Genomic DNA, 15,623 nt, shown 5'->3' on the forward strand with positions numbered 1-15,623 from the left:
CTGTCAAATTCTTGAACTATCGCTTGTCCTGCAATCTAGTGACATCTGATAGTACTACCTCAAAACAAACCGTCACTGTAATTTTTGCTAACAGCGATCACAGTCAGTTTACTGCAATATATCTTTTTTTTTACGCGTTTGATTTTTCACTAATTTTCTTTGTTGTTTCATCTGTTTCTCCCCACTTCTGATGAGACTGCCAAAAGGCAGAGTGGAGACACCTCTTTTCCCAACCTGCCCGCTGTTTCCCTAAGAAGCTCCATCACCACCTGTTTGAGCTCCCAATCCTCAAACCTGTTTCTAAGGGGTAGTGGGACAACCTTGCAACCAGTTGCTTCTTTCACCTTCCATTCAGAGAGTGATGACCCTGTCACCGTGCAGCATTCTCCATCAGGCCAGTGCCAACCGGCTGGGATGTGTACACTGAAAGGTACTGTGGCACATGGGATATTCGGCAGGCTCCAGAGATGCTAAAGCATTTGTCTCAGGTGCCCCACTGTCACCACATCCCAGGCCAGCAGCCTAAAGCCTGATTATGGCTAATGCAGCTTCCAGCTGTTTATGACAGTGATCAATTACTTCTCCACCTGTAAGCAACAGATGCAGTTCCCATTCATCCATACCACAAGAAATACAACACTAACCCAACAAATTTCTGGGTGCAACTTATGTTCTGCTGCCACGTTACTTCTGGTGTTTACTACACTCCCGAGTGAGTTCCCACAACCCAAAATCATGTAAAAACTCATTAAGTAAGTACACACTAGCCAACACAAAAATACACAATCACTTCTTCACTATAAGATATGGGACAAAAACTAAATTAAATCCTGTGTATGTATTTGTCGATTACTAACAACAATATAATGCTTATTTTTAAGCTCTTGTTTCCTGCAGATAGTTGTTTCAAATTAGATGATGAAACTAATGCATCATCAAATGCAAAATGCTTCTTATGTACATCTTAAATGCAAAAAGCAAACAAGGATAACTGAATCTTAAATGGGGCAGTATAGTGTAATATGTGTTGCTGTAATGCACCCTAAAGCAAAAGCAACTGTTTAAAAACTAAACAACACTGTCTTGGCTGTGATTATAGAAAACTAGAAAATTAAATTCATGTATGTTATTTTTTCAAAGAACAGTACTGGAACAATAATACATCCATTACTGAAGTTTTGTTGTTATTTGTGTTGGATATTTTCAATGCGTTAGGTACAGTATGTTACATTTGTAAAATATTTTAAAGAGAAGTATACAAGCAAGTGCAGGCTTTTGTGTAATTTGCTACTGCTGATTAATTTATGTAATACAGTAACTGGAACAAAGTTGGATCCTTCATGACTATTATCCTATACAGCACTTAACAGTAAGTTTTAACATGCTCAACATTTTACGTAATTCATTATCCACAACAGTGTTGACATTATTGAACAATTTACATTGTTACTAATTTTCTCTTCACTTATTACAAGGTTTTACATTCAGCTGTTATTTTATTGCTGTACATCCCGTGTAAAGGTAAGAAAAATTCCTCTTCAGTCCCTCAACAAGTACTGTATTTCTGCTACTTTTGAAAATGTTAACCCCATGGCAGCAATACGAAATTTTTATCAATAACCCAGTTTGTACCACTATTGCCTATAGCAACTGTTAACAGCCAGTTCCTTCACTGTTATAACTGGTTTCGACTATACACCACTGTGGTGACCATCTCTTTCCAGCATGAGCCTACAAACAAAGTTCATTACAATCAGCAGTAATGGGGAGCCTTGCCACTGAGTATCATCAATTACTACAAATTGAGCCATTCTAAGAACAGCTGCTGTTCCCTGAATATGGAAGATAAACAAGTCAAGTGCTTTCTTCAGCATGCTGTCAGTCCTTCAGTCCAACGGAATAATGCCAAATGTCATGTAGCATTAAATGTCCAAGTATTTCCCACAATATAGCAAAGTACTACTTTTACCACAACCAGCATGTTTAGCAGATGTCACAAACTGAAAATATACAGGGTGCGTTCCGAAAGTAATGCAATTATTTTTTTTAAAGTAATTTATTGAACAGATTTGCACAAACACTTAAAATTCTTCAAAGTACTGTCCTTGGGCCTCTACACATTTTTTCCAGCGACTCTGCCATGACCGGTACGCGCCCTGGAAGGCGTCTTCTGGGACCTCTCGCAAGGTCTTCGTCACGGCGGATTGGATCTCGTCTATGGACGAAAAACGGGTTCCTTTCAGGGCTGACTTAATCCTAGGAAACAAAAAAGTCAGCTGGGGCGAGGTCAGGACTATAGGGGGGGTGGGGCAGCGTTGGCACCTGGTGTTTGGCCAGGAACTCGCGGACTCGTAGCGCGTTGTGGCAAGGCGCGTTGTCGTGATGGAGTTGCCAGGTAGCGGAGATGTCCTTTCTCGTCCTGACGACCCTTTTGCGGAGTCTTTCCAGCACATCCACATAGTAGGCAGCGTTAACTGTCTGTCCTTGAGGAACAAACTCCTTATGGACCACTCCTTTGCTGTCGAAAAAGACAATGAGCATTGTTTTCACTTTTGATTTGCTCATTCTTGCCTTTTTGGGCTTGGGGGACTGATCAGTGTGCCACTCAGAGCTTTGGCGTTTTGTTTCTGGGTCGTATTCAAAAACCCAGGTTTCATTACCAGTGATGACGTTGTCCAAATAATCAGGTTCAATTTCAACACGTTGCAAAAGTTCACTTGAAATTTCTGCTCAGTTGGTCTTTTCGTCGTCTGACAACACCTTGGGCACGAGCTTGGCGCACACTTTCCTCATCGCTAAATCTTCAGTAACAATGCGAAAAACAACAGTAGACGACAAGTTCAGTTCATTGGCAACCATCCTGATACTCAATCGACGGTCAGAGTCCAACAGTTGTCGCACACGAGCCACATTGTTGTCGGTTTTGCTGGTTGACGGCCGCCCAGAGCGTTGTTCGTCGTGAACCTCTTCCCGGCCTTCCTTAAAGGCCTTTAACCACCTCGAAACTTGTGAGTAGGACAGAGCAGAGTCCCCGTAAGCCTCACGAATCATTTTGTTAGTCTCCTCAAAAGATTTGTTCAGTTTAGCACAAAACTTAATCGCGTAACGTTGCTCGATCGTCGATTCCATTTTTTCCGTGACACGGTCGGCGCGCAGAGGTTTACAATAACAGACGTCCTGCCGCTTCCACAGCTCAGAGAGCACTGAAACCGGTTTCGCGGCAAAGCTTAGCGTCCCCCCCACCTACTCCATGTGGCCCGCTCCCACTCCGACTACTAGGAGCGGCGCGGGAAATTCAATTGCATTACTTTCGGAACGTACCCTGTATATAAATGACAACCACCTAACATTCTAGTAACAGTTTCTGGGAGTACAAAACACTGAATAGTGTACCCAAGATCCAAATGAACTAGTGGCCAATAGATAACAGAGCTCCAGAAACTATAACCGATCAGTCTTTTAATCATATTGTGCCACATGTTTTACCACCAATTTCTCCACAATAAGTATTATTTACACGCATTCTGATGTTATTCAAATTTATTTCAAATAATGGAAACTCCAGGCAGGAATATCAACATCGTAGGAAAAAACAGATTACAGAAGACATGTCAAGTTGCAGATGGGCACAACTACTACAAGACACTTACATAAAGATTTCAGTCTAGCCTTTATCAGTAAAACAAACAAAAACACACACACACACACACACACACAAACAAAACAATGCATTCTGGCTTGAGATGCTGGAGTTGGTGGTCATGTATACGTGAGGTGTGCTTGCTTTTGTGTGAATGGTAGAGTACCTAATTAGTAACTACTCTCAAAACAAGAAGAGGATAAAGTACTGTTGTGATAGTGCCACGACATTTAACAGTGCCGCCACGACAGTACGCACAAACGGCGATAGAGGCGCTCCGCAAATCGGCTCAGCGCGGGAGCGCCACCTAGCTACGAACGGCGCCGGCCGCATGTCATGGCACGGCAGTCGAATACGAGAGAGTGAGTTGTAATCATGTGATCAGCTATTGTTTCTAAGAGAGAATGTGAATATCCACACAATTATTGTGATTAAAGGTTATAACACTTTTTGGCGACGAGGACAGGATATTTTCACTGCGTTGTGGATTTGCGTGTTCGTGACGGGGCAGACATGGAACAGGCTCAACAAACACAGCTGACGGCAACGATTCAGGCGTTGTCGACGTCGCTTACTCATCGTCTGTCTTCCTCTTCTCCGCCTCCATTCCCTCCTTACGACGAGGCCGCTGAAGACTGGGAGGATTATGAGAAGCATTTGCGGCAACACTTCTTGGCTTTCGGCGTTGTCGACGCTCCTATGTGTAAGTCGTTATTTCTATCTTGGATTTCCCCCCCGAGTCTATCAGCTGCTATCTCAGTTAGCCCCTCTGCGGGAACCTTCCTCCCTGTCCTTCCAAGAAATGTGTGACTTGATGTCTGCCTATTATCGAAAAAACACCCACGTCATTGCTGCCCGCGTGGCGTTCTACCGGTGTCGTAAACAGCCCCAGCAATCTTACCGGGCTTGGGCGGCAGAACTACACGGTCTGAGTAGGAAATGTCAGTTTGTCACGGACACACATCACGAGTCTTATGCTGACTCAATGGTTAGGGATGCTATTCTACGGCTTCCTCCTGATAAAGAAGTTTGGCAACGTGCCCTCCAACTGCCAAACCCGTCGTTGTCGGAAGTTCTAAGCATCGCTCAATCCTTTGAAGTGTCTCACGCTGCTGGCACGCAAATCGACGCATGGTGTGATGTAGGCGCTGTACAGTCAACTCTCGACACGGGCAATTTGCCTGTTTCACAGGAGAACGACGATGTGGTGGCGGTTCACTCGCGTCAACAACGTCGCGTTGGGCCGCTACGCTCGCAGTGAAACCAGCAACTACAGAAGCCGGTCCGTTCCGCACCACGTGTAATTCATGTAGGAAAAAAGGCCACATTGCTTCTGTGTGTCAGTCCCATAAGGTTCCTGTCGACGAGGACGAGGCGTCGGACATGGATGTTCACTGTGTGCTTTCTCAAACAAATAAGTTGTTTGTTACTGTTCGTGTTCTGAATAAAGACATCCGCATGCAAGTGGACACTGGCTCTGCAGTAACTCTCATTAATTCTCGCACGTATTTGGCGTTGGGCTCCCCTCCTTTGTCTCCAGTTACGCGAAATCTGAGGACTTATAATAAACAGAAAATTCCTATCATGGGCCAGTTTGATGCTTCCACTGCCTACAAGTCTGTTGTTCGGCCCCTCACGTTTTATGTGGTGGATCATGCGGGCACTGAAAACCTGTTCGGTTATGATGCTTTCCAGTTGTTCGGGTTCTCCATTGATGATGATGTGCACCTCATATCTGAGGATATTCCGTATCAACAGCTGGATGGATTGTGTTCTGAATTTTCGTCCCTGTTCTCTGCTGGTCTGGGTTGTGCCAAGGATTTTGAAGCCCACATTACTCTTAAACCTATGGCTCACCCTAAGTTTTTCCGGGCACGCCCTATTCCGGTGGCGTTGCGTGCACCTGTCAAGGCTGAGCTAGACAGGTTAACAGCTTCAGGGATTCTCCTTCCGGTTACCTCCAGCGAATGGGCATCGCCGGTCGTGGTGGTTTCTAAACCAAACGGGAGTCTGCGATTGTGTGGTGACTTTAAAGCCACCGTCAATGCTCAGAGCCTCATTGACACTTATCTTCTTCCCCGTCCTGAGGAGTTGTTTACCAAGCTCGCTGGGGGCCAGTTCTTTTCCAAACTTGACTTATCGGAGGCGTACCATCAGTTGAAGTTGGATGCTACTTCCAAGGAATTTCTCGTTATCAACACTCCTTGTGGGTTGTGTCAGTACCAGCGATTACCATTTGGCGTCGCTAGCGCACCGACAATTTTTCAGCGGTTTTTGGAACAGCTCACGGCTTCCGTTCCCGGCTGCATAAACTATCTGGATGACATTGTTGTCACGGGAGCCTCCACTGAGGAGCACCTTCGTAATTTACGTTCACTGTTTCGGATTTTGCATCCGTCTGGGTTGAGGTGCAATCTGGACAAGTCACAGTTCTTCCAACCCTCCATTGAGTATCTTGGTTTCCACTTGTCCCGTGAGGGTATACGCCCTCTCCGTCAGCACGTTGCGGCCATTAACGCTCTACCCGGCCGTCTACGGTCAAAGAACTTCAAGCGTTTCTAGGCAAGATAGCTTATTATCACAAATTCATTCCATCCGCAGCGGCGGTAGCTTATCCTCTGCATCAGCTGTTACGCAAAAACGTCCCTTTCTGTTGGTCCGACAGATGTGAGCAGGCTTTTGTCCGCCTGAAGGCTCATTTGCAGTCGGCGCCTTGTCTTGCCATATTCCGTCCGGGTCAGCACTTGGTTCTGGCGACTGACACGTCACAGTATGGCCTAGGGGCTGTTCTCGCCCATCGGTATGAGGATGGGTCGGAACAACCTATCGCCTATGCTTCCAAGACCCTCAACAAGGCGCAACGGCGTTACTCTCAAATCGAAAACAGGCGCTCGCTATCATTTATGCTCTAAAAAAGTTCAGTGTTTTTTTGTATGGTTCTAAGTTTCACCTCATCACCAACCAAAAACCGCTGGTCTCTCTGTTCAGCCCCTTGGCGTCACTTCCGGATAAGGCAGCTCACCGTCTGCAACGTTGGGCCTTATACTTGTCTCGTTTTCATTATAAGATTCACTATCGCCCCACGGCCCAGCACGCCAACGCTGATGCATTGTCGCTATTGCCGATGGGCCCCGACCCTGTTTTCATTGTCGCTATTGCCGATGGGCCCCGACCCTGTTTTCAATCGTGATGAACTCCTCTGTTTCCACATTGATGAGGAAGAGCGTCGTGCGGTCGAGGGCTTTCCACTTACAGGTTCGCAGGTCACGTCGGCTACTGTGCGGGACCCGGTCCTGCGTCGGGTAATCGGTTTTGTTCTACGAGGTTGGCCGGACAGGACCAAGGGCTGGGCATCGGATCCCCTTCGCAACTACCATGCCTTGCGCCTTCGTCTGTCTGTTCGTGATGGTGGTGTTGTTCTGGTCACAGATGGCGCATCTCCACGGGTCGTGGTGCCAGCTTCTCTTCGCAAAGATGTTCTCAAACTGTTGCACGAAGGCCATTGGGGTATTTCTCGGACTAAGTCCCTGGCCCGCAGGCACGTTTATTGGCCCGGTATTGATTCGGACATCACCCACATGGTTGCTGCATGTGGTCAGTGTGCTCAACAACTGGCTGCACCTCATACAATGCCCTCTCCGTGGCCTGATCCAGCTCAGCCATGGGAACGGGTGCACACCGACTTTGCTGGCCCCTTCCTCGGTACTTATTGGCTACTGTTGATTGACGCCTTCTCGAAGTTTCCGTTTGTTGTTAGATGTCCGTCACCCACTACTGCGGCGACGACGCTGGCTTTGTCCAAAATCTTTGCGCTAGAAGGTCTTCCATCCACGATCGTCACGGACAATGGCCCTCAGTTCTCTTCGCAGGCCTTCCGTGATTTTTGTACTGGACAAGGGATTCATCATGTTACCGCACCTCCCTTCCATCCGCAATCGAATGGGGAGGTCGAGCGCCTTGTCCGCACTTTCAAATGCCAGATGAAAAAATTCCTTAGTGATTTTTCCACAAATGACGCCCTGCTGCAATTTCTGAGTTCTTATCGCTTCACGCCTCTGGGTGATCGCAGCCCTGCTGAACTCTTGCATGGCCGCCAACTGCGCACTCTACTGCACCTGCTTCACCCTGTCAGGCCTTGTACTGTGTCCCCTAGTGTGGGAAAATACTCGGTGGGCGCCAACGTGTGGGCACGAGGGTATGGATCTCGCCCTAAATGGATTCCAGGGGTGGTCAAGGCTCTTCACGGCCGCCGGCTTTGTGAAATCCGTACGGGCGACAGCACGGTTGTTCGCCATTACGACCAGATGCGCCCACGAGTGGTGGCCACGCCGGTGCCACCGCCCCATCCTTCGCCTCCACCAGCCCGAGACACCAGTCCTGTCGCTGCTGCCGATCTACCGTCCGTGTTGATGCAGCCGCCGTCGCTGCCGCTTCAGAGTATGCCGGAACCGGCCCCAGTCGCGACGCCGCCTTCTCCGGGACCCATCATGCTGGAGCACACTCCCAGGTCCATGACACCTATGGATGCTGCTCCGGAGTTTTCACCCATCATCTCATCCAGGAGGCACGTTCCACGCACGAGCTTCCGTCCTGCACATTTTCGACCATACTCTCGTGTCTCTGCGCGGGATCTCCTCGGGGCCTCAAGAGGCCATGGATGTCTTCTCGCTGTCCATGTCTCCAAGGAAGTGAGTGTTTTTTTTTTTTTTTTTTCAAGGGGGGAAAAGTGTTGTGACAGTGCCATGACATTTAACAGTGCCACCACGACAGTACGTACAAACGGCGATAAAGGCGCTCTGCAAATCGGCTGAGCGCGAGCTACGAACGGCGCCGGCCGCATGTCACAGCACGGCAGTCGAATACGAGAGACTGAGTTGTAATCATGTGATCAGCTGTTGTTTCTAAGAGAGAATGTGAATATCCACGCAATTATTGTGATTAAAGGTTATAACAAGTACCTCTAATTACTGGCTTAAAATGACACATGGAAAATAACAGGTGAGAGAGGTTATGTAAATACAATAAAGTGAATTACAACAGCAGGGAATATATTAAGTCTGATTTTATATGACATATGCAAATTCTAAGACAAATACTTGTCTCCCACAAGGCATTTTGCTACAAATTGCACGCACCATCCAAATGTAACACAGTGACTGAACCAAATTCTCTACTCTCACTTATTTTTGGCATAAATGCTTACACTTTGTTATACAGGGTTATTCTAATGATGGACCAATTTTCAAAAATTCAAATGTATTCAAGAACAAATCCAAAATGAACAAGCTTTATACCAATGAAAAGAGGAAGTTTCAAAGCTTTTGGCAGGCAGGTGGGGATGGTTTCAGGAGTGGCTAGTAGAGATCGCATGGCGATAAGGCCATCATTCCATTTCACTGTCAGCTGTGTGAATGAGATGGCGACTGTAGAGCACATGGTTTCCTGCGTTCTTGAGTTCATGAAAAGTGAGTCACAAACTGCAATGCAGTGGGCATTTTGTACCAAATCTGATATTCAACCACCAACTCGCAAAAGCATTAGCCATTGGTTTAAGCAATTCAAACAGACTGGGAGGCTGTGCAAAGGAAAAAGGACAAGTGTGTGCGTGTGTGTGTCTCAGAGGATGATGTCCAACAGATTCAAGAAAGTTTTGTGCGCAGTCCCAGTATGTCTACCAGTAAAGCCAGGCGATAACTTTGAATACCCCAACCAACTGCATGGAATGTTCTGAGACGGCATTTGCGGTACAAGCCCTACCGATTACAACTCATACAGACTCTGAACCCCAATGACAAAGAGGTGTCAGGCATTTTGTAGTTATGTGTTAGCAAAGGGAGGATAACACATTTCTACAGTGTGTAATTTCGCGCTGAAGCGACGTTTCGTCTTAGTGGAAATGAGTGTGTAATTTCGCGCTGAAGCGACGTTTCGTCTTAGTGGAAATGTCAACAGACGCAATGTTCGCAAATGAGGTTTGGAAAATCCACATTCACCATTGCAACACGAATGAGACTCACTGGAGATCAACGTGTTCTGTGCCGTATCCGGAACGAAGATTTACTCTGCGAAAAAAAAGTGTAATGGGAATCACGTAACTGGACATGTTGGAACAATGGCTGTTCCCTCACGTTATGGAAGATTCCTGGGACTTCATTTTCTAACAGAATGGAGCTCCACCCCATTGGCACCGTGATGTACGAGGCTTTCTCAATTACTCCCTTCCTCAGTGCTGCGTCGGTCGCAGAGGACTTGAGGACCTAGCTCTGCACTTCTAGGCACCGAGATCTCCTGATCTAACACACTGCGACCATTTCTTATGGGGATATGCGAAGGAAGCTGCTTATGTCCCACCTCTATTAACCACTATGAAAGATATGCAGAACCAGTTTACTGCTGCTGTTCACTCAGTAACAGCAGATACACTTTCGCATGAGTGGGGCGAGTCTGGCTACTGTGATGATGTTTGCTGGCCAACAGTGGCCACACTGAACATTTATAACATTTAACACATTTCCAATTATTAAATAATTATTAAATTGATATAAAAAATTATGAAAAAACCTTGTAACTTTATCTTTTCATTGGTATAAAGCTTGTTCATTTTGGATTTGTACTTGAACAAATGTGAAGTTCTAAAAATGAGTCCATCATTTAGATTAACCATGTATATGATAGGTGATAGTACTATGGACCTGTGATGTTAAGATTTTCAAGTTGGTGCGCGTGTGCACGAGACTCTAGCTCAAAAGCAAACTTGGGAAGTTTCCAGTTTGTCGATGGCTCAACGCCTCTACTTTCGGTGAGTTGTTATCTGTAAACTTAAATTATTTAGCTTTGTGAATGGTACATTTTTCATTATCTATCGAAAAGCATAAGTACATCGCTTAAGAGGTCATCCTCAAAAACAAAACAGATACTTACCGTTTTTTTCATGGATCTGAACTAAGGATTTGAAGGACTGCTGTGCTCTTGCGAGACTATATTGGCTCTGGAAGGAAAACAAAAGAAGATTCTAAATAAAGATCAACAAGCTGGAGAAATAATTACAATATAGTAAATGCTTGCAGATAATAACGTGTTCCAAAACAAAAAACACCACAGTTTCTTCTTATTGTAGGTACCACATCAGATATGAACACTGAACATGACGGACGATTCATATTCAAGCACAACTGGCTAATCAAACAGTTTTTCTCTAACACTGCTTGCTAGTAACTTATAATACTTAAGTACATTATCACACAAACAACTCACAGGTATTAGATGCCCGACACAGAACACAAGGTCTAAAGCATGTTGTACAATATAAATAACAACCAAGATACTATCCTGGTTCTAAAAGGAAAAGTAGACATTAAGTTATCTGTAGCTGTTGACAATGTTACAGTAGTATTCCATTTGAACATATTATAATTTTGTTAATGATTTGATTCCTGATTCAAGTTCACAAAACACGCTGTCCGACACCAATACACTTGTATGATCTCGCATTGTAATGGCACTGACAATATGTTATACTACATGCACTGCTGTGTGTCCTGATAAGTGCTTTCATGCAATTACAGTCACACATTTTGTCATTATTTGTGTCACTCCTTGCAAAACACCAAGCAATGTAGTGCAGCGGTAATGCATTGGACTAATCTTCGATAAGGAAGCATATCTTTAGTTATCCCTTGTCAAGATGCACTACTGTACAGAAGTCATCAAGAACACATATCAATCCTATACTGGATGTAACACACAATGACTATAAAGACAAATGTGATGGAAAATTCCAAGCCAATGTTTTCTTCTGAAATACAAAGAAATATTTTAATGTGAAGAAAGGTTAGAGTTTTAAATGTTCCACATTTAGCTTACTGACAAGAGCAAATGAAGCTGCCGTAACAACCATTTATGAACAGAAGAGATCTAGTCCAAAGACAGTGAAATGAAGGCTATAAGCCAGCACAGAGCAATCCATGTAGCTGAAAATTTTTATTTACAAACTGTACTCAACACGCCAAAAGTCCTTTTCAGAACCTGAGAAATTAGGGCTGCTCTTATTACTTGTCAAACTGGATTACTAGTAAACAACAATCATCTGAAATCTCCACATGCATCTTCAACTTTGTAGTGGTGTTACAAGGCCTCACACAACTGAGGACGATACAATATGAATGTGTGGTAAGCATGCTGTGTGTGTTTCAACATTTCTGCACAAGAACTGTCCAAACTTAAATCTATCGACTCTGTACTGTTAATGGGACAAATGGTCACAGCATCTACACCAGTGACAACTGTGGGAGTTTGTCATGAAATGTGTCATATACTGACCAAGTTTAGATCTCTAACACAACTTTATTGTCAGTTGTGGCATAGTCTTGTTGTTCAACATAGTCCCATCAGCATTTAATGGTGTGACATTTGACTATGGCAGTGAATCTGTTCGGGTGAGTGATGACTAACTACTTTCAGTAAAGGTGCAGTATTTTGAACAATGTGAGGTGTAGACAGGGACAACAATCTTTACTCAGGGGTGGTGATCCTCTCTCCAAGAAGTGACCTAGCAGCAACGCATATTTAAATGTAATGTATGACCACGATTACGAGATGACCACGATTACAACATCACATCATCCACGAATGTGGATGCTTTTTGTTCTGCTTAGAAGACAATCATTATGTGTCACCTATATGAAACTGACACCAGAGTACAATGTGGGGTAGAGGTTCTGGAGCACTGCTCACAGTACTTTTTTTTTTAATTTACCTCTATAATTTAAGTCACTGCACCATTACTAATCCAACCAATACATTCTATGACCACAGAAAGCAAAATACTCCATCTTTACCAAGAATATCAGTTTGACACATGCACTGTGATATGCAAACGAGTTGGCAGTGAAATATTATGGCTGGAAGAAACTTTTGTTTCCATGTAATCTGTGGACCACTTGCATCTATTCATAACTGATGTAATGGAACAAGATGTGACTTTCTCCTGCTGGCAGATAGTGATGCCTGGTGGCCACATTTATTTGAGGACAGTAAAGATTTCCTTTTATGCTCTGGCCTCCACCTTTAGCCACATATCCACATCATCTACCACGTATGGGATGGGAATGCCAGGTCAAGACACTAGTAGTTACCTCTTCATATTTAACCCTAGAGCAGGTGCATATGTTTCCATAACACGAGTGGGCACATGGCGCACTTTGTATACATTTAAAGAACAGTCGTTTTATGCTACCGAGGTAAACATGTAAGAGCAAAATCACAGTTTATTTACACAATGATAATTTAAACTTATGTAACATGAACTAAAGAATTGTTTTATTAAACAATAATGGAATTAACTTTCATTATAGTGTTACGTTGCCACTGACAGGTGTTACAAGGCAGTAATGACCCACTGTAAGCATTAAAAAGCACGGTATCTCAGCCAACCACTTATTCGAAGCACGGTATCTCAGCCAACCACTTATTCGATTACCAATTATCTCCCACAAATGCCTCTCATCATGGGATTGTGCAGCTAGTTCTGCTGCCCACTTGGACGTATGATAATTCAATTTATCACTATGTTAGCTGAAGCAATATATACACAGGCGTGCCCACTCGAAGGTTAATAAAACAGAACAGCATACGTAGCGATACCTTGGTGCTATCTCCCTATGGGACAAACCAAACAATTCATGTGACCACAAACTGCCGCTGTTTTGTACATAGTATCTGGACCAGCTCACAATCAACATACATACATGCTTATTCACAACAGTGGAACATGTAACATACCTACAAAATATGTCAGAAAGATATTTCACATTAATTTGTAGCATAGTCTTATATGACCTAAACTAATATACTGTTCACAAAATTGCTATGTATCATAGTTCATAATTTTATTGTTTTGGTTTGTTTCATGGTACAGCAGATTTAAAAATGCACAGTATTATCCTTGCCATTCACTTTTTGCTTGTTTATGCCATATGAAATGCGCATAACAAACTTATTTTTGTTTTTGTGGCAATAGTCACAGGCTGTTTACAAAGGTTGGATTTAACGTTGCAGCAAATAAGGAAAAAATGTGTTATAAAGTGTGTTGGACAGTTGGACACAAAATATGATTGTTTTGATGTGGCACTAATAGCTTTATCAAATCTTAATGTTCACTACTAAGTAAGAATGCATAAAATGTTTTCAATTTGTACTTAAATCATAGTTAATTGCTGCAACAGCAAAAATTGTGCTATAGTTTATGTCTTATCTGCATTATTCTGAACCAAAGAGAACGCTGATACTGCCTTTACATACACTCCAGTCATATCACATCATAATAAAACTGTTTTTACAGTATCTTGTGTATCAGCTTCTGTTAATACTATTCTGAATTTACTGAAATAATTATTGAAGATTCAACTTTTAAGTTGGCAGCAGACAAAAAGGCTGAAGTTTTTGAAAATCACATGGAAAACAATGCATATTTTTATGTTCATGAAACTTTATATTATCTTTATAAAAAAAAAGATGCTGTGACTTACCAAACGAGAAAGCACTGGTAGATAGACACAATGAAAGACACACAAACACACACACACAAATTTCAAGCTTTCGCAACCCAATGTTGCTTCAATAACCTGAATTGGTGCAACAAAATGCTATTAATTGAAAAACTGACCAGGCTCTAATTTGTCTTACTACTAAAACTTATCACTTTCCTAGATAATGACACACTCAAAAGATATAACTTTTTTTAAACTGCCATATACCAATGAAAGTGAACCAGGTTCCAACATCTAAATATTTCTCTGGCATGCGAAACAAGACACATACTAGGCATGTCCACCCCCCCCCCCCCCCCTCTCTCTCTCTCTCTCTCTCTCTCTCTCTCTCTCTCTCTCTCTCCCTCCCCCTCACACACACACTGACTGTTTACAAATTCTTATCCTGACAGTGGGTTTGAGTTTAGCAAAAAGGATGATGTAACACAGGGCCAGCCATGGTGTGCAAAACTACATGCCTGCAAAATGTGCAGCATACAAGCTGTCCATTCCTTGGTACACTCCTGCTTATACTTGGTACATCTCTGCTTGCTCAGTTCTTCTTGGAAGTACTCAGTACAATGAGAGATTTCTTTTAGTAGTGCAACATAACACTGTTTCTTCTAGCACTTGGTGCAGCTTTTTTCAGTTGACATTACTTTCTTTAGCAGAATTGCGATGTCAGCACTGTTTATTCTTTGCTATTTGTTTGTGGTACAAAGGAAGTTTAAAGGTCCAATGACTGTTTGCAGAAACAGGGGCAGTCTCGAGGTCTACTGTCAAAAGCTTTTAAAAACTAATGGATCTCACAGAAGCTAATCATGAGAATTCTCAATACAACAATGGAAACTCCAGGATGTGATGTAATAATATTTGAAAAGGATGGTTGCTACTCACCATGTAGCAGAAACCCTGAGTAGCAGATATGCTCAATAAAAGAGCAAGTGAGCTTTTGGCCAACAAGGCCTTCATTGGAGATAGGCCTTGTTGGCCCAAAGCTCACTTTCTGACAGTCTCTTCACTGTGCCAATCTGTGACTCAGAATCTCTGCTAGATGGTGAGTAGCAGGAATTTTCATACCTTTATACAGTAACATAATCAACAGGTACTGCAAATTTCCTATAGAATGGTACTACATCATTACAGAGAAAGAAATCAAAGATTTAGCTGATGATGAAAGAGCAAAAAATTACAATGCTCAACAGGAGACCTGTATGGAATTCTTTGTTTTGTACACCAAGAAGCACTTTGTGCCAAATTTTCAGGTATGGAGCACAAGATGAAATTAGTAGTACAAATAGTAATTTTTTTAAGTCACTTGCATTTGATGAAATTGAATGAACAGTATGGAGACAATATGTAATACTGTGAAGCACATTGGTTAAGTAAAAGGACATGACTGGAATGAGTTTTCAAATGAAGTTCCACTACTGATGAAATTTCTGAAAGAAATAGGA

At 43.3% G+C, this 15,623-nt stretch overlaps 1 protein-coding gene across 2 annotated transcripts in view; it reads right to left on the reverse strand.

Annotated features, from left to right (window-relative positions):
- Positions 1 to 15,623, reverse strand: part of LOC126282216 (ubiquitin-conjugating enzyme E2 Q2) — a 90,585-nt gene that overhangs the window by 13,384 nt on the left and 61,578 nt on the right. For both annotated transcript variants that reach the window (XM_049981763.1, XM_049981764.1), the window contains exon 7: positions 10,562 to 10,628. In XM_049981763.1, coding sequence (XP_049837720.1) covers positions 10,562 to 10,628 — 67 coding nt within the window. The remainder of the gene's footprint in view (positions 1 to 10,561; positions 10,629 to 15,623) is intronic.

The sequence above is a fragment of the Schistocerca gregaria genome, chromosome 7 (assembly GCF_023897955.1).
Source record: "Schistocerca gregaria isolate iqSchGreg1 chromosome 7, iqSchGreg1.2, whole genome shotgun sequence".
In the NCBI taxonomy this organism is placed as follows: Eukaryota; Metazoa; Arthropoda; class Insecta; order Orthoptera; family Acrididae; genus Schistocerca; species Schistocerca gregaria.